Here is a 19595-nt window from a genome sequence, read left to right as displayed (position 1 = left end):
GCAGTGGAAATGACAGAAACTTTAGAGCAGAAATTGATGACAAAATTCAGTGTGAACCTGCGAACTACAGTTATGATTGATACGTTAGGTTGAGGTAACATTTATTTCTTTTTCTACATTTGAAACTAACCAGATAATTCTAATATTAGGGCAGAGTTTAAATAACTGCACAAGGAGAAAAAAAAGACATAGGGTTAATATTGTTGAGTCAATAAGTTATTCTAGAGTTAAAATTAGAGCAGTGTTCTTACACTAAACTTCACTATGGAAGTTTCCAAAGTATCAATTGGCTTTGGGATGGCATTGTAATTTTTGTGGTTAAAAATAGTCCAACAGCACATCATCATGAATCTGTAAATAAATTTCATTACCATCAAGTCCATTATACAAGCACAAAGCAATTGCTTGTATAATAATGTTTCTTGCAATAAGTCAGGTTTATGTTTGCATTTTTAGTGCTTCCAAATAGTTCAACATGTATCTGATAAATCTTTGAAAGCCATCATGGGAAGGTCTCCATTTATGAACCCTTATTAAAATAATGAAAACCTTTAAATACAACTGTTGCAGTAATGACTCATACCTGTTTCTCAGGCACCCAGAAGGATTGTATTGAGCTTGCTGATTTTATTTCAGTGTCATACTAGTTGCAGGTGTGAAATTTCCAGCAGGAAGCTCTTCTGATATGTCATAGGATTAATGTAAGCGATATCCATAAAAAATTGTAAAGTACATTGCAAGGTATTTTCAGTATTTTCAGTTCAACTCCCCTATTAATGTGTAAAAGCCATTTCTAGGAGCTAAACTTGAACAGTAGGTGTGCTTCAGGCAGGGTATTCCTCCCTGCCTTTGGTAGACTGATGGTAGTGGTTGTAGAAGAGTGAATCCATTTCCCAACAAGCAGCTGGTACAACAGTGTCAGGCCATGTAGATTTTCCTAAAGCCTTGGAGTGGGAGGAAGAATTGAGGCAAGCAAAAGGACAGAACCGTAGAATACACGGTAACTTGCTAGAAAGCCCTTTAGCAGTACAATGCAGTTTTACACCACCTCTCTGTTGGGTGTGGAGTCACACCTGGCTTTGGCAAAAAAATCACCTTGTGAGAGGATTTTTCATGAAGAACAGGAAATAGTTTATATCAAATGGCTCAGCAGCTGAGCAGAGTGTAGATTAGTGGCAAACACTGCGCTCATGATAAAAAATGGTATTCTGCCCAGCTTGAATGGAGCAGCTGCTTGACTCCTTCTTGTTATCAGTCACCTCCACAGTCAGGGTGTGCATTTCATAGTTGTTCTGTGTGTCTTCTTACTGAAATGCTGTTCTGCTGTCACAGCTCACTCTGATGTGGTTTGCTTCTGAAGAAACATTGGTGTGATGAAGAAACTGCTTTTACACTAAACCCATGCTGCCTTTTCTTGTCTGCAGTGGTTCACTATTAGGATCTATCCATCACTACGATGTTCAGCACAGTGTTGGCATTCTTTGTCCAGACAAACCAAGCATTTTCTGCCTGAAATTGTCACTAGCCAACCTGTTGCTGGCAGTTTGGTCTAGGGGTGGCATACTGAATATCTGGCCTAGCAAGCCTGGTGTGAAATTGCAGTCACAGACAGAGCAAACCATACTTCCTGTCATAGCAGTTAAAGTATATGAAGAAGTCATATTGCTCAGGCAATTTTTCAGATTATCTTATTGATGTCTATTAGTTTCTTCTGTCTGTGATGCAATTAATTTTAAGACCTTTATAGATAAGTTTGCTAAGGCTTTTATACTGGATTACTGGGCCTTTGTAAATATACTTCTGAATAGAAATAGCATCTATCATGTTTTTTTCTATCTATGTACCTTCACAAAAAAGTTTGCTGGTGTAGTACTTAAAAGTTTGCAAACAAGTTAGTTGGATTTTTGGAGTCTTAAAAACTACTTCTGCTGCAATTAGTTTGATATATGAAGTTCCTTTTGCCCTCCTCCCTGTATTTTCTTGCTATTGTTGATGACAAACAACATGAAGAAGGAAATTTTAAATGAAACAATTTAAGAATTTTTATCTTTATGTCTGTGTAGGACTCAGGTCAGGTAATAGTAATAGGAGGCAGGAGAGTCCAGTATTTACAAGCTGTTTGTCCTCCTAAAAGTATCTGAGGCTGGACAATAGTGCTGGGGTTAAAGGCTCAGGGATGCTTATTGAAATGGGTGGAATTGAGTTCTGAGAAGCTTTTCTTCATGTAGATTCTGGGCCTTGGGCATATCCTGGAATCATCCCTGGAGAAACTGGGTCTCTTGTAAGTCCTGTAGGCCACTTTGTTTAGACTACTGTGATTTCTTGGCTTAGGCAGTAAGACTCTGTCCTGCTTGGTTCTTCTGGTACTGAGGTGTGAGTCTGTGGCATTTGAAGGGCAAGCAGAGAAGCTGGAGTTTTATGAGGGTGTGTGGGACAGTGTAGGCTACGAAACAAGGGCAAGGGGAACAACATTTGGGATCCTATGCTACACTGAGTGCTCATTCTGAGTGCTTGTTGTAGCTCTTTTTAACAACTAGAATTTAAGCTAAAACTCCTCTGTTCTTCCAGCTAACCTCTGAATCTGTTCTGGCATCTGTTTTCTTTTTATTTTTTAGTCTATGACATGGTGTCCTTGGCAGACAAAATTCCTTGCTACAGGAGGCGGAATGAAAGATGGGATTTTGCATGTCTGGCACATGAATTGTGAGAAAATCACCCAAAGTGCAATTTCAGATTCACAGGTGAAATGATGAAATGTCTGCATACTTAGGCTATGCTCTTTCTGTATAGCTGTGCTCATTTGGCAAACTCCCACTGACTTTGAGGGTGGTTCTGCAGTAAGAGGAGCAGCAGGATTTTCTCTGAATGTGCAGTTGTGCTACATCCAGCACTACAGTGTGTGATTGACTCAGAGCAGTTTGTTGTTTCTCATTCACCACTTCTGTCTCCACGCAGAAGTGATTGAAGAGGAGATAGTCTTGAAGCCAGACACTTTTCATATTATTTCTTTTCTGGCAATGATAGTTTTGGCCAAAACTCTAAATGTGGAGAGAATGCTGAAGGGGAAGAAAAATTCCCAGGGCACTGGGGTGAGGAGAGGTGTAAGAGTCAGAGAGAAACTATCTGTCCCTGGAGTTTGAATATTAGAAGGCAGAGGAACAGGTTCTCAGCTGCTGTAAGGCAGTGAAACTTGGTTAGCTGGAGCTATTACAACTTAGCTGAGGATGGGTTTTGAGGGCTTTGGTGTTATACTAACAGGCTGTTACAATGTCTGGATAGGACAATAAAGCAACTTCACTTTGAAGAGTTGCAAACAATTAAATGATCCCTCTAAATAAATAAATACTCTGCTGAGACTATTTCTCAGTAGCTTGTTTAAACATTGTAGATTAAATTTCAAATCTCTGAATGGTGTATGTTAAGCCCTTCTGAAAACTGAAGCACGATTTTAAACTGCATTGGATTTCTTCCTTGCCCTGGTTACGCAGTCAGCTGATGACAGGACAAGGCCTTCCTGAAAATCAGATGAAAATCTGGAAGTATCCCATGCTTGTCAATTCATTAGAACTCTATGTCAAGTATTTCAGTTATTTATCTGCCAAATGAGTCTGGTTTGCAAGTGCATACCTTATGCAAAAAAAGAGTAAAGAGCAGTCACTTACACATTTGTGCTCATGTGCACAATCCGGATTCACAGAATTGTAAAGGTTGATTTATTAAGTCTGTGGTATAAATTACTTCTGAGAAATCCCTTGTTTTTAATGATGGGATTCTTTCCTATAATTCTTAAGCCATGCCAGGTGCAGGATGTGTATTTCCATTTCTTTCTAAGGCTGACTAGGCCAGGATTAATTGTGCTAATGTCAGGTTGCTTCCAGTGTTTTCTAGCTGATGACCTTCTAGACAGCACAAACCAAATGTGACTGCTTTTGCATCTTGTGATGTGAGGATACTGAACCAGCTTTCAAATGATGTCTGAAACAAATTTCCATGTTTTATTTAGACATGTCTGTGTTTGGAGGATTTTATTGTGAATAAATGTGGTTCAGAGTGTTTCCCTTGCACCCTGCTGTCTGCCAGAGAAAGTGGAGTTTTCTAGTAGCTCTGTGTTGTTCTGCGGTGCTGCAGGACTACACCATATGCAGAGGTTGTTAATTGCTATTAAACCTCCATGTCTCTGGTGCCATTCATGAACAAAAAAGACCAGATCATTGCTACACAGACACATTCCTGCTTATGAAGACTCCTAATAATTTACTATAAGCAACTGAATGGTGGAAAAAATTGTGGATGTATCAAAATACAGTCAGAATAAATATCGGATGATTGTGACTTAGATGATTCTAAGTCAACCTCAGACACTTTTAACCACATAAGGTTTACACCCACAGAAATGATCTGACAAATTTTAACTGAATCTCATTGTTTAAGCCTCATGCATGCTGAAGACCTCAACTGGGAGTGAAGACCATCAGCACCAGCTGAGCACTTTGGTAATAAAGGTTGACTGTCACTTAGCATACTGAGAACAGAATGACAACTGAAAGATAATAACCTTTTTATATCACTGAGTCTGTTTTTGAGATACTTCTGATAGAGCTATTAGGGTAATTTACTAGAAAAAAAAGAAAAGAATAATTTTGGCTCTAATGCCCTCTCCTTAGAGAAGGTTTTGTAGATCAATGAAGACATACCTGAACATGATCTTGAAACAATGAAATAAACTCAGAAAACTGCAGTCAAAACACATGTAAAAGAATAATTTCAACTTCAGTAAGTAATTTCAATTGATTTCTTCCTATTGTCCTCCACTGCTTTTTGACTTAATAAAATTTCAATCAGTGCTGTGGATAGTTTCAGATGCCTCCAAAGATTACAGCTCAAGATCCTCCTTCAAAGTCATTACAAAGTCATTACTGAACAGACACAACATAAATAATTCACTGAGTTGTAAATTCTTGGTCATATATATTGACAAAGATTCTGTACATTTCAGTAACTTGAGAAGGAGCAAAACCAGAAAATTAATATCTGATGAAATAATTTAGTGGTGCTGAAATTCAAGTTACAAAGTTTAGGAGGAGCACATGTAGCTCAGTACCAGAACAGCAGGTATTTGCATTTTAGTCATAATATTTCCAGAGAGCCACTGTATCAGCTTCTCAAATTACAGGCAGAGTTTCCATTGCCAGGAGTCCTGTGGGCCTTCATCAGGTACCAAGGTTTCAGAGGGCTTTACAGTTCCTCACATGTTTATCCTCATAGTCTCTTGAGCTAGAGAAGTGTAATTCTCTTGTGTTCATGGAAAACTCAGGTACAAGTGATGGGACGACACAGGTCACTCACATAAAGCCGGTCACACGTGGCTACTTACTCTCATGTTTCGTTTTAGGATGTGGTTTATCTGATCTTTTAAGAAAATATTACTCAGAGGATTTTTTCCCTTTTGGGGGTTTAGCTTATCAGTGTGATTGTCAGTAACTCACCCAGCCACAAAAGATGAAGTCCAGTAACTTCAAGGAGAAAGACTTCACATTTGTCTTGCTGCCATGTGCCTATAAACCTCATTTTTCCTGGCATTGCCATAGCTCTAGAAGACGGAGGAAGTCTATGCAGAGCACTGAGGTAAATGCTGTTCTCAAGAGTCCCAGCTTAGTTCCAGACTCTTTCTGCCTTCAGCTCAAATTCAGTGACTGCTTGTGTGTGAAACTTTTGCACAACCACATTAATGAGTTTTGTATGTTCTTTGTGCTGCTAGACTGGGTAGCTTTCTGTGTGTACCTCCCAGTATTTACTACAATTGCAGACAATCTCAAAACACAATTCCACTAAATGGCTTAGTGGAGTCACTGTTAAAAGATAATAACTGAGCAGCTGCAGACAGTATCTCATTATTGTTGGATCAGCTGCTGCAAACTGTCTGCAAGGCCTGTGCAGCCAGAGGGGGAAGCTCAACAGTGAGAGACATTACCAAACACAGATGAGACTGATGTTGTGAATGCATGGAGAACAACAGTTCAAGTTCAATGTGTTCCTTTGACAGAAATGTCTCTCAAAGAGGTGCAGACCATTAAAGCCTACTCCCTATTAAGAATCTATTTCCTTCAACTCCTTATTAATACGAAAACAGTCAATAGAGGAGGATAGCTTCCCACATCCTATGCAGTGTATTTCTCTGCTGCAGTAAAGTGGAACAAGACATAGTGTGGGTGGTGAAAATGGCTGGCATAATCAGTGTAGAATTCTGATGTATCTTTCCTTTTCTTTTGCACATATTTTATTTTATAGGTCAAAAAGGGAGAGTCTTGCATATAACCCTGAGCCCAGAATAGTCTCATTTTTGTTGCAGTGGATGGGATGTCTTGTCTGTGAAAATAACATGGGTCTGGGGAGAGCATGCACAGCAACAAGGCTTTTTAATAACAGTTATTTGAGCTCATTCTTGTGACTTTTTTTTCTTGAAAGCCAGTGATTAATGTATTCAGCCCATTCAATAATTCAAAATATGTGTCTTCCTTCCAATAGAAACATGGCAAAAAATAGTAAAATTTATTTAAGAGAGCAAAATTTCCTTGGTCTGTTATGTGAAATGTTAGTAGTTTGTTTTACCCTAAAGGAAAAATATTCTAACTCTGTAGAATAATGTCATGTATATTTTCATTAAATTAGCAAACATGGAAGGAATCTGACCTGTGTAAAATGCCAGCATAATGTGTTAGGTCCTGCTTTTAGTTTTGATTTTTGCAATAAATTTTACATTATTTCAGCATCCCCATTGGTAACCATGTATTGATGCATATTGCCTTGAATCATTCAGAGACTATGATGAGCAGAGACCAGTTCAGAGGTCTGTACTGTTTCATGTATCACATAAATTGTTGTATGGAATCTATCTAAATACTTTTAGAGTTCTAGGTTAAATATGTAACTAAATATAAATTATTTATAGGGAATTGTTAATTGTTTTCAGAATGGTAATGATAACTAGCATAATTAGGAAATGATCTTTACTGGATTTTTGATTGTTTCCTTTCCTTAAACCTACCCACTATGTTTGACAATGACTAAAAATGCAAACAGTTCCATAACAATTCTATTATTATGCATAGTTATGTAATCAACTAATTAAGAATTCAGATGGACATAGATGAAGGAGCATGCTGTTTGGGCCAAACACAATTGTTAGTTCATTTCTTAAGGTTACCAGTTAAGTTCTGGTTGGCAGCAAACAGTGCAGCTGTCACTGTATTATGAATTTTATTTAATGCTCACAAGGACAAAATCCCTTGGACTTTAACAAATGTTTGCCCTGCAAGACTTGTATACTTCCAATAGCTAAGTAAAGATGTCAGGATTGGTCCTCAGAAGCTATTGAGGTACAGATCAGTAGTGCTTAATCAGTGTGTTCTGCCTACAGACACCTTTGGAGCTTTGCTTTTATTGTGAGGAATGATCACAGGCAAGGGGCAAGGATTCATTCTTGCATTTTTATATTGAAAGCCCTCTGAGCTCAGAAACTTGAATCACTTGGATTCCTTTCTCTTATTTTCTTTCACAAATAAAAATTTGTTTAGAATATTTCCTGTAGCTGGGGAAGAATAGGATATTAGGGGAGTAGAGCAGTGCCAGTCCATGGAAAATTACACTGTGGTCAAATACATGAAAAGAGAGAGACAGGGGCACAAGTTATCTCTGTAAATGAATACAAAACCATCCTGTCTTTCATTCTCATGGTTTTTAAAACCTCATCTTCTGCTGTTCACAAGTCATGTGGTTGCTAAATTTATCTCTGTGAGGTTGAGACAACTCATCTGTTTTACTTAGTAAGAGCTTGCAATAAACCTGCTATTCAACTACTGGGTTCTCACATCAACTCATGTGATCTTCAAAGCAGATTAGAAAATGGCAATATTGGTTTTCAGCTGAGAAACTGCCACCAAGAAGCTGATGTCTAAATATGGGAGATAACTTATACTGTGACTGTCTTCTATCAAATATGAACAAGTTTGTTTTGGAGATTTTATCAGACAATTAAAATCTGGTTTAAATACTCAAAATAATATTTTAAATAATTTAAAAGGTTTTAGGAATATAAAAACATTTTCCCCTATTTTGAATGTTAAAAAATTGGTAGAATTAGTCTCTTTGCTCATGTGGTTTTTATTTGCCCAGAGATTCTCTCTTTTCTTTGGCAGCACCTAAATGATATTTATATCATTCATATTCAGTATAAGAAAAAGTGTATGACAAAAGATGGGATGCTGTAGTGTGGAAGGACCTGACCAATACTGAAACCATGCATATTTTGCTGGATGCTGAAGCATCAAAATAAGAAAGTACATGTTTTTCAGCCCAAGAACTGCTCATATCTTAGTTACTTATTGCTCATTTTTAACTAGTCAAGCTCTACTGCCCCTGATGTATTTTAGCATAATGTCTAAAAGTGGGAGAAGCCACTGATTTTGAAAGCCCATAAATATGAGAGGACCTTGTTTGTGTAAGACCTGTAGGTCTGTTATGTGACCATGTCTGACCAGATATCTAAGTGTGCATCCCAGACTGTAACTAATCTGGAGTGAAATCAATTGTACACTGTAGTGTTTTTTTTCCTGAATGTGCAGAGCATGAAGCTGCTGAAGGCTGACCATGTTCTCGCATAGCTGCCTCATTCTGCCAGTGCAGATGTCTTAACATATGAAGTCTTGGTCAAAACTTGAAATCCTGACTTTTTCCCCTGTAGAATATGTCATTCTTTCAGCTCATTGACAGTTACATGCCTGCTATGTTGTTCAGCCCCAGGATGAGACAGAAACCAGAATACATTTCTAATAAGTCAACTTGTTTTCTGTATGTATGAAGGCTGAGTCTCCAGGGATGGCACAGAGTTTTAAGAAATTTAAGTTGATCAAAATCAGATCTTCATCCCTACAGCCCTGACCAATGTGGAGCACTGTACAATATATAGAATCCAAAATTTCAGGTCAAAAATAACTTTCACCTGAAGAAAAATTTCATTGCTCACACAGTGTGCGTGTCTTTCCTCTCAGATATATCAATATGACAAAACAATTGTCAGGAATTCAATGACCAAGGAATCCATTTGTTCCCACACTTAAAAGCACTAGGTCCAGCAGACAGTGTCCTGTTCTGCCCCTGTATGATCTGACTTGGTGCTGCCTACATATATGTTGTGTGAGTTTTTGTAATGCAGTTTATACCCGTTACTTCCTTCCAATTATCTCATATGGCCAGATTGAGAAGAAAACAATGACATCAAATTATCATAGCATTTTTCTTAGCTGGTGTGGGCTCCATTCCAGAGTGAGGAAACTCTGTACTGAATGGGTTCATATCATGCCTCTTGAACAGAGACCTCCCGATCTAGAGGAAAATTCTGTTCTCTCTTGCTCTTGCTTCTTCTTTTTTCTACAGGTTTACACTACTGGAATTTTGTTTTTGCCATGTAAGTCCAATTCCACAGGCTTATTTTGCACAATTAACTTAAAACATCCATGTAAAAATATACCTTTCTATAGTATTTTGGGGCAGGTCCTAAATTTCAAGGTAGAAGAGGAAGGCCGCACATTTTTCTGTTGCACATTTCTTCATGCATTACAAAATTCTCTTTGGTTAGAACCTCTCCTTCCTGATCGCTAAGGTTCTCAACACTTGGTTCAGAACACCCATCTGGAAAATGGAGAAATACTGAATTACAGGATTTCAGGGGCATTTGAATTACAGGATTTCAGGGGCATTTTCCACTGACAAGGGAGCTGTTTGTGACTTTTGGGGAAGGAGAAAACTCAGGCTGAAGAGAAAGAAGAATGATGAAATAATGCAACAGCAAGGTGAAAGAAAGGCAATGAAAATATGAGCAAAGGAATGTAGACTAATGTATGGGAGCAGTGAAAAGCCCTAGATGTGCTACAGTTTGATGAGGATATTTTTGTATCCTGAAGGTTTTTAGAATTAGTTTTTGTCTAAGCAGGGGTGTGGTAGTTTGCAAGAATAAAAAGTCTGAATTTACTTATTTTCTTTGTGTTTAAAGACAGAATCAAGTCACTGCTTTGGGTGTTGGTAGCAGTCAGTGAGTGAAATTCTCCTCTCAGTTTCACTGGTGGAATCTTATTTATCTGAGAATCTTTTTCTCTGCTACTGCTTTGCTTTTGTGTTTGTGTGTCCCTTTGTGCGCACATTTTGTATGTTCAGCCCAAGAATGAGAAAAACCATTTAGGAATAAAAATAGGAATATGGAAAGCCCTGACTGTGTAATGTTTTGTAGCAAAAGGAAAAAAAAGATGTTTCTCATCATCAAAAATTCCAGTAAAGATCCCTGTAGTTTAGGCCTTCATTTCTACCCTTCCTTACTTCTCTGTGAGAAAACTACTGTCTCTTCTAAAGGCGATCAGGTAAAGATGGTTGTGTAGAAAAGTTTTAGTTTGTGCTTTCTCATTGTAAGTGGTGTTTAATTGCTCAGGATGGACAGAGCAACAATATTTAAATTAAAATAATTTCAAAATTTCTCCACTCTTGAATGTTCTCTTCTTTCTCTTAGCTAATGCCTGTCTCCAAATAAAAGCCTCTTGAAGCAAAACAAAATAAGTCCAAGCCCTTTTTGAGGTGCTCACGGCATTGAAAATGCCCAAGTATCTTAATATAGAGGCAGGCAGAAACATTTTTCACAACAGGTCTATTTGCTGCTTGACAAATGCTTGTTGAAGCACTCAAAAATTTCACTGCATGTCTGAAACAGCAGAACTGGCATCATAAAATTACGAGTGCTTTTTGTTATCAAGAGTGGTTTATCATATTGACCTGTAACAGTTCCTGTAATTTCTCTGAAGCGTGGGTTTTCAGATGATTGTTTAAACACAATGCTGCTTATTTTGGTATGTTTTGCAAACATAACATGTACGGAACATTACACAGGTAGTAAACAGATCCTACAGATAGTACATAGACTATCTCTACTACCAGAGACAGAGCTTTCCACATAAATAGACAGCTGAAAGCAGCCTTTTTTAATTTCTGCCATTTCTTTATTAATTGCGAAGTACATAAAGGAATAAAATCTAGAGGTTTCAAATACACGACAGTTAGAAAATTAATACTTATGTCCCACAGTTGCTGAAATGTACTTTTCTGAAGCTTAGCAGTCCACTACACCTATAAAACCATGAGCTTTGCTGCAGAGAAACTAAGTTTTTTAGGTGTCTGTGCTTGTACCTAGCATTCCACCAACTTCCAGGGTTTTTGCAGAAGTCCACGTACAGAAGAGAGCTGTATATACTCAACATGAAGTGAGGGCCCAAAAAAGGATTGGGTTCTTGATCTGAAATACCGATGCATGTAGAGCTCAGTGTGAACTACAGGGATGTTGGAATTCTCAGTCCCAAATATCCCCAATGACTCCATGGCTAACAACATAAGCTACAAATGCTGTCCTAGCATAACTACATCAAGCTGCCAAAACTCAGTGTGAGAATACCTCTTTTACCACACTGATGAAGCTGTTTCCAAAAGCCCATTTCATTTTCAGAAATCACATGGCCCAAACCCAATCCATTAGGCCCCCCCTATGGTTTTCCTTATCCACTCAAGGTATCGCTTTGTGAGTCGAGTGTAGACACCTGGGCCATCAGCCTTGCCACAGCTCTTCGGCTTCCCAAACGAAGTGATGCCTCTCATCACATTGTTACATCTCAAAGGTCCACCAGAGTCCCCCTAGAATAAGGGAAAACATTGACATTCAAATTAACAAAAGCTAAAAAATGTTTCTTTTACAAAAATTTTCACTAGTTAGATGGCGAAAATAAAAATGCGGCCAGTGTTATTAGGGATTTTTTTTCCTCCTTGGAAATTAATATTTACAACAGCAAAACAAATGAAAAAAAGGTTTCATAGATTTCAATCTAATCTTTCAAGTATGTGTAATGTGGAATTAATCTAGCTCAGTGCTAAGGAAGAATTAGTCTTTTTGAAAATGAAGAAAAAAAGCTGAAAACTTTCCTCATGGAAAGTGTAAGTCTCCAGAGACTGATACCTTTTCTTGGATAACTTTTTAAATGCAATATTTAAATCTTCTAAAATGTGGTAGTTCTTACACAGTTGAACTTGGGACTCTGTCAAAATGCTTTTTATCTCCAAAACTTATTCCAAAATCTTCTGACATCAAAGAAGTTGTTCCACTGAGGTTAGCTACTTGAGAATGGGCCCATAAGTTGTTTCATGGACATTTTAGTATTGAACTTATTGAAGATGAGGATAGCTATCTGCCATGCCTGAGGAAGCAGCTGCAGTATCAAAAGGCTGCAAAGGTGAATTTACCCATCTCCAGTAGAGACAGAGATTGTAAATGTATAATGCTGGTACATTGTATTATATTTTTATTATACAATTTATGCAGTCATAGTAAATGTACTTACATAACATGAGTCCTTTTTTCCATTTGTAGCCCCTGCACATATCATGTTCTCTGTTATGACAGGTTTGCCATTATAATGATTTTTATTGTTGCAGATGTCCCTCCTGATGACAGTGATATTGACTTCCATCAGGGCAGTAGGCAACGTGTATGGATAACTGGTAGTTGTACCCCATCCTGCTACTGAGCACACTGTTCCTGGTTTGGGATCATCATCTGAGGTAGGCAGGGGGATTGGTTGCACAGCTTTATTAAATTTTGCTCTTCCCTTAAGCTGTAGAAGATATGGAAAATTGGTATTATGGACCAGAGTCTAACAGAGTCCCTTGCATATTAACCATTGGATCTCTCCCATTATAGTAATTAATGCAATCCCTTTTTGAGATTCCTCAATTCTTTGTGGGAGTTTTTTATGTCATTAATGTGAGAATGAGGAAAATTAGTATTATTTGTCTCATGAAAGCCCACTTACCTTCTGCTGATCTATTACCTTTAAAAAACATCTTATTTTGCTTCTCTATCTCTCAGACCATTTAGAAGACAAAATAACAGTAATTACTGAGGCTGACAAAATTGAGGATGAAAATAGCCAGACATTTTTAATTAGAACTCCTTTTCAGATGGAACATTAATGCTTTTAACCAAATGTTTTGTCTGCATGAATCTTTATTCTTTTATGGAAAAGCCGAAAACTGAAATATCTTGATCAAGGTCCAGAATTTGTCTACTAGCCGTGGCAAACATCACAGGAATTGTTGATTGCCTTAGTTACCAGTGCATCCCCAATTCCCCAGGCTGCTAGGTTAGCAGACCAGACTATATCACCCCAGAAAAAAACCCACCAGAAACTCCCTTGGCTCATCTCCTCCACAAGCAGGAAGAAAATAGTTCAATGTAGGAGATGTGTATTCCACAAATGATATATAAGTATGTACCTGCAGCAGCATAATGTCATTTTCCTTGGTACTGGGGTTGTAGCATGGATAAGGAATGCATTTTGCAATTTGAAAAGTCTGCTGTTCTTTTTCACTTTTTTTCAATGAATGGGCTCCAAGAATAACTTTGCTTTTTTCCCTGAGGAGAGGACCACATAGTTAACAGGATTCACTTTGATGTAACTGTAATTTTTTTCTGTTTAGTGGGGTGCTGCTACAGTCTCTTTTCTTGTGCCTGAAAAGCAGCAGTAATTTAGAAATATGTAAAAGATGAACAGCTGAAAGAAAAAAAGTGATTGAGTGAATCAAGTTTCATGCTATCTTATTTTGATTTTTCCCAGGAGCACAGAAAGGTTTCAGATACCTGACTCTGGGTCTATCCCCATTGTTCCCTTTTGGGAACTGAATGAGTGGTGGATGCATCAGATTTGCTGTGGGTACTTGTCTCACCAACTGTGCTGTAATTTGTGCTGAAAATTTAGGAAAATAGGTAACAACATTGTTAGTTCAGAGATATCCTGACTGTATCGAAATGTACCATTGCTTTGCTCTAACAGATTTCAACACCATTTTCTGAATCCATGTGAGACACGGCTCATTCCCCTTCTCTAGGTTTTTCTGCAATTTCCTGTAGCTACGAGATCTTGCAGGGGTGTCAGAGTTGTGCCTGCTGCAGCTCTCTGACAGACACACCAGCAGTCTAGCACTCCTTGCCCAAACAGGCCAAGCAGACATTACTAAATGACCACAGGTACAGCTGGTTTTGGGCAAACAATGCATCCTACAGTTGAATGGGAGAATATTCTTGAAGCAGACGTGTATGTTTGTATGTTGTATTCATGTCTTATTGTGGAAAACACAACGCTGGGAAATTGGTTGCTCCCTTCCTTCATCTATTGAGAGCTGTCTGCTGGTGTGTCTGTCAGAGAGCTGCAGCAGGCACAACTCTGACACTCTTTGTAGTAGGTCCCACATATCTCCTGTCTAGACAAGGACAGGACAGATGGATACATTTCTCTGATGTTTGCAGAGTCCAGTGGCTCACTGGACTTGGTCAGGCTGTTGACAGAGCCTGAGTGAGGTCTGGCTCAGCAGCAGCTTCACTCCTCCCAACAAAAGCAAGTCGGGGTGGGATGTGGAATTCAAAACTCCTTGCCTTGGTGAAGGGCTCAGTAGAGCCAAATATCCATTTGCATCTTGATTTGGGCAGCAGAAGAAAGACTAGCTGGCAAACCAACATATGAAGTAAGGCAGAGATCTCTCAGTGTCTCCTGTCACCTGTTTGGAGGATTTTTGTTCCTGTGTTAACCACATGCTGTCTCCTTCTGTGGTGAACCGTGTATCTCTTGCAGAATAAAATGGCAGGAATTTATTTTTGTTCTTAGAGCATCAGTTTAGACTGGACACTACTCTCATCTAGTCTCCAGCTTGACTGAGAAACAGGGATAAAACTTTCCCCCAGATTCACTGTTTCAGAGTCACTATTCAGTGCTTGCATGAAGCTAGAAGTTTTAAAATATCTTTTCTGAAACAGTGGAGATCAATATACCTTGTTATATTTTTTTTATTCACTATAACAAATTTGCTAATAGAACCTATAAAGCACAACAATCAGAACATGATCATGGTCATGATACATGGACAAAGAGATACTAACTCTTCTGCCTGAAAAGAGATACCAAATACTCACTAAGGACTATCTCTGAATCAGAGTTAAGAACTTACACTTTGCAATGTGCAGCTGTTAACACCCAGTTTTCCTTGATTAAAGCTCCTCCACAAGAAACTCCTCTTGGTCCCTTGATTTGGGCCATAAATGGTCTGGAGTGTGGTTTTACTTCTTTTCCTCCAATGATATCTGCACAGAAACCTAAAAAAGTAAGCCACAAGACAAACAGGTGGGCTAACAAATACTGTAAGACACTCTGAGTCTCCTAGAAAACACTTCTGTTGTAATTAGAAAGCATACAGACACACAAGTGTGCACATATGTCACAATGATGGTCTTCAGAGTAGAATTTAAAAACTGCTCAGCAGAATAACTTCATTACATTTCAATAATACTGAAATGAGATCAGTGGGGTGAGCTTGGGCCAAAATCCCACCAAAGTTTTGTTGTTTTCACACAGATTTATTTTCCTGAAGATTACTGATACGGTTAAGTTCTTGGCTTTCATTGTGAGTAACAACCTCAGATCAGCCATATCTTAAATACTGTGCATGGAAACTGGACTATATGGTGTAAGTCACATTATGTGGATCTGTTTTTCAGAAGAGAAGATCAAGCAGTTAATGTGTATGTATGGCTCTGGAGAGAAAGAGCAGATACTATATATCTGCTATACTCAGAACTCCTCCAAACAGCTTGGACTTCATGGAGCTTTAATTAAGACTACACATTCAGAAATTATTTTGTTTGTGTGAAAGATCAAACAATGGAGAGGAGCTAATTATACGAATTCAAATAATAATTGTGACTATTTCCTTTACATTAATACATGTTGGCTTAGCTAGAATTCTGCACATCAGCTCTTACCTTCAAAAGTATTAAATTGTGTACTTACCTCCATGAATTACCAGAATGAAAACAGCAAAGGTGTACCAAGTGAGGAATGCACCCATGATTTCTGTCTGATGTTTCTCCTTATTCACTGTTTAATATACCTCTACGAATCTATCTATATAAATACATAAATGAAGAGGATGTGGGTTGCGTTTTTCCTCTTAAGGGTGTTTGACATCTGTAACCACGACAGAGACAGAAACCCTCCCTAAGGATAAACCTTACAGCAGAAATGTTAGTAAGAGTTTGCGTCACCTGCTGTGGTGTGAAGACAGGCTCTTTGTGTTCTCTCAGTAGCATTCACAGAGAACTGATGTGTGCATGTGAAACACAGTGGCACTCAGCTCACATAGATTTAGGCTGATTCAGTTGTCCACATGAAGTTGAACAGTTTCATTCCACACACCTCAGGAGGCTTCCGGGTCAGACATGAATTCCAGTCCATTCCCCAATAATGAAGTATCTGTTCTGCTCAGGAGTCCCTTAGCGATGTTTTCTCATTTCAGGATCTGATCCTATCTCATTAGCTTTGGACTGGCTGAGCATTCATACAGCACTGAGTGTGGTTTCATGGCCTATAGCTAAGGGTATAATGATATTTAAAATGTCTTGAGGTGTTTTTGGTCTGGTGCAGAAGGCCATCAGTCTTCTAAAGACGGAGATTTGCCAACCCTGTGTACATGTCTGGAAAGCCCACAGTGTCTCAAATGTGACTAAATGCTGAATTTTAGGCAACTGAATTGAGTCCTGGAAACTCGGGGTGGTTGGGCACTGGAACAGGCTCCCAAGGGCAGTGGTCATATCACCAAGCCTGACAGAGCTCAAGGCGTGTTTGGACAATGCTCTCAGGCACAGGGTGTGATTTTTGGGGTGTTCAGAGCCAGGATGTGGACTTCAATAGTCCTTGTGTGAGTTTCTTCCAACTCAGATATTCTACAATTCTGTGAATAAATAATATCTGGAGCCTTGTAAAGGCACAGTTTCTCCTTTGCAAAGATACACCCAAATAATAAAAATAACTTGCATCAATGTTAAATAATTTGGAGTATCAATTATCCTATAACCTAACTAGTGAATTGTCACTGTCACACAGACTGGAAGGCTTCTTGAAGTCCTGAGCCTCACAACAGGCTACTTGCAGAAAGGAGCCCTGCAATGAGGAGCTTGCAGATATCATCTGGGTTCTAGCTGTATCATATCTTGGGCTCAGCTGGCCCAGCACCATGTGAGTTTCACCTGTAGAAGACCTTGCTAAATTTGCTGTTGCTCTCCCTTTGGGACAAAGGATAATTTGGTAATTTTTCTGAAGGAGGGAGGTGTAGATATAATTTTAGAGACTGTGGAGCTCTTTGTCACTGATGTGTCTTTGTTGAGACACAGTCACCTATGTAACACTGCGACAACTCCATGCACTGCTAAAGCTTACCAAGATTAAACTTTCTTTAATTTTTCTCCTCATTACTAACACAACCCCCATAATTATCATCACTTTGTAGCAGTGGTGTTCTTTTTTACAGTGTTCTCCTGAGCACAATACCACCAGGTATCATAGATACAATTCTTTCTTTTATCAATTACAAATATTTGACAAAGTCTGATTTTATGGTACTTTAATTAGCACTCTTACCATATTGAAGATGTTTCCCGACTGGACTATGCAGAGACATGGTCAGGAGCAAAAATCTTGTGAGCAAAATTCCTGTATGCTTAGACATGCTTAAACTTGTAGCACTACAATGATTGATCCTTGGATGGTCCTATGTGAGGTGCAATGGCCAGTAAAAAGAGGTTTGGTATGTATCATCCTATGTTTGCCTGATCTGTTTTCAAGGAAAATCTACTTGAATGACATGGAATAAAACATTATCAAATGTTCCTGGATGTTTTCCAGGTAAATAGATAAATCTATAAGTAAATAGGTAAACCTATGCCTTGTATCTTAAACCAAATTCTCTCTAGCCTATTTTGGCTTTTTAAAATTTCTAGTTGTGCTTCTATTTACTTCTAAACCATACTTCTAAAGATGTTGTTTTCTAAAAATCCATAGGTACTAGCTTCTTAAAAAATCCCCTCCAATTCCAAGAGATCCATTGACATTGATAATTAGAATTAGAAATATGCAGTCTAAACTATTCAGTATCAATTGATGACTTTCTGTGCAAGCTTCTAAATGACCTCTCTGACTATCTGTAAAATCATACTAATGTTATGGGTATTAAAGCTCAGATTGATATGCGTGTAACCAGCACCAGTTTTGTACCCAAATGCTTTGTCCGAGAGTTTATTCATCTCGTAATTTACATCGTTTGATGCTCAGGGTGTACAATTATTAGGCTGGGCTCCTTTGGTTATGGTAATAAGTTAATTTATGGTGAAGCTTAGATTCTATTGGCCTTTTGCAAGTAAAGGGAAACCCCAAAACAAAGCTTCCTTCTGAAGTTAAATTATTTTATTAGGTCCTCTGTTGCTCAATTGGTCTTAGAGAGGAGTGAGGTATTGTAAGCAAAACACCCCATCCTTTCTCCTTATGGTGGTCACAAAGCAGAGCCACTCACTTGGCAGAAGCCACTGCCTGAGTAAAAGAACCAGGACTATATGCAGTGCTATTTCCAGCCTTTGGGGAAGTTTCCTATGGGCTTTAGGCTCATGGGTCACTTCCAGCTCTGTCCATTACTGTGCTGAGGTCTTCTATCCCTTATCTTTTACTCTGTAATTTTGACCATTTTCCTTCTGTAGTGACTGTGTTCTGTTTTCCTTCATGCTGCTTTCTTTGGTGCTTGAGGTGAGCATCAGACGTGATTTTAGGACATTGGTTCAAGAGACCAATTTAAACAATTTAAACTGTGCCTCTAAACTTTCCAGGCTTGCTGCTGCTGAGTTCAGGCAGTTTCAGCTCAGCTGAAGGGTTGTTTTCTTGAGCTGGGAAGGGAGGGCAGGGCCGTGGTGCAGAGCTGGCAGCTGCCAGGAGCACAGCAAGGCAGAGCTGCCACACTGTCCTCTGTCTTCTCCTTGGGCTGCCCCATCTCCAATCCCAGTGTGCCTGGACACATCCCTTAGTGGTTGGGAGACAGATTCCCAGGGACTTGCTGGGCAAAGGTCAGAACATATGCTGGGGCATACCTGTTTTATTTTCTCCTCTGATACCAGTGCCTCATGATACTTACCTGGTTGTCTTTTCTGCCTCAGCTATTCACTTAGTGTCCCTGTTCCTGTTTATTTGTTAATGTGATATCAGCAGAAAATGTAGTAGCACAGAAATACAAGTAGATGTAGTAAACTCAGGGAGTCCTCAAAATCTTGCAGCAAATCCTCATTCCTCCTATGGTGTTGATAGTACTTGGCAAGAAGAATCCAGCATTAGATATTATGCTCTGGAAACACAAACCTTCTCCTGTTTGGCCAGAACATGAATCTGTTTCCTATTTTGTCTCTTTTGCTGCTTTCCAGTACAGCTAATTATTGGGAGGGCAAAACCAAAAAGAACAAACGTAATTATGCCTTTAGGACTCTCTTTGCAGAGACTACCTGTGGATAATCTCCAGTGGGTGAAGGATTCTGGGATTAGATGGAGAATGGAGAATGACTTTGGAGGAACAGGAGCTGCCTCTTTTAAGAGCTGAAAAATTCTAATAGTAATTTGTTTTCTTTTAAAAGAGTTTTGGAAGAGTCTTCT

At 38.7% G+C, this 19595-nt stretch overlaps 1 protein-coding gene across 1 annotated transcript; it reads right to left on the bottom strand.

The window, feature by feature from the left end:
• Positions 1–11023: 11023 nt before the first annotated feature.
• LOC107198458 (granzyme A) lies at positions 11024–18098 on the bottom strand. The gene is made up of 5 exons (XM_015615515.2): positions 15924–18098; positions 15085–15229; positions 13360–13498; positions 12426–12698; positions 11024–11724 (listed from the first exon to the last, which is right to left on the bottom strand). The coding sequence occupies exons 1-5, from the start codon at positions 15979–15981 to the stop codon at positions 11566–11568; spliced, it is 774 nt and encodes a 257-aa protein (XP_015471001.1). The 5' UTR covers positions 15982–18098; the 3' UTR covers positions 11024–11565.
• Between the last annotated feature and the right edge of the window lie 1497 nt (positions 18099–19595).

Source organism: Parus major, chromosome Z, assembly GCF_001522545.3.
Source record: "Parus major isolate Abel chromosome Z, Parus_major1.1, whole genome shotgun sequence".
Taxonomy (NCBI): domain Eukaryota; kingdom Metazoa; phylum Chordata; class Aves; order Passeriformes; family Paridae; genus Parus; species Parus major.
This window is presented reverse-complemented; position numbering and strand designations above follow the sequence as displayed.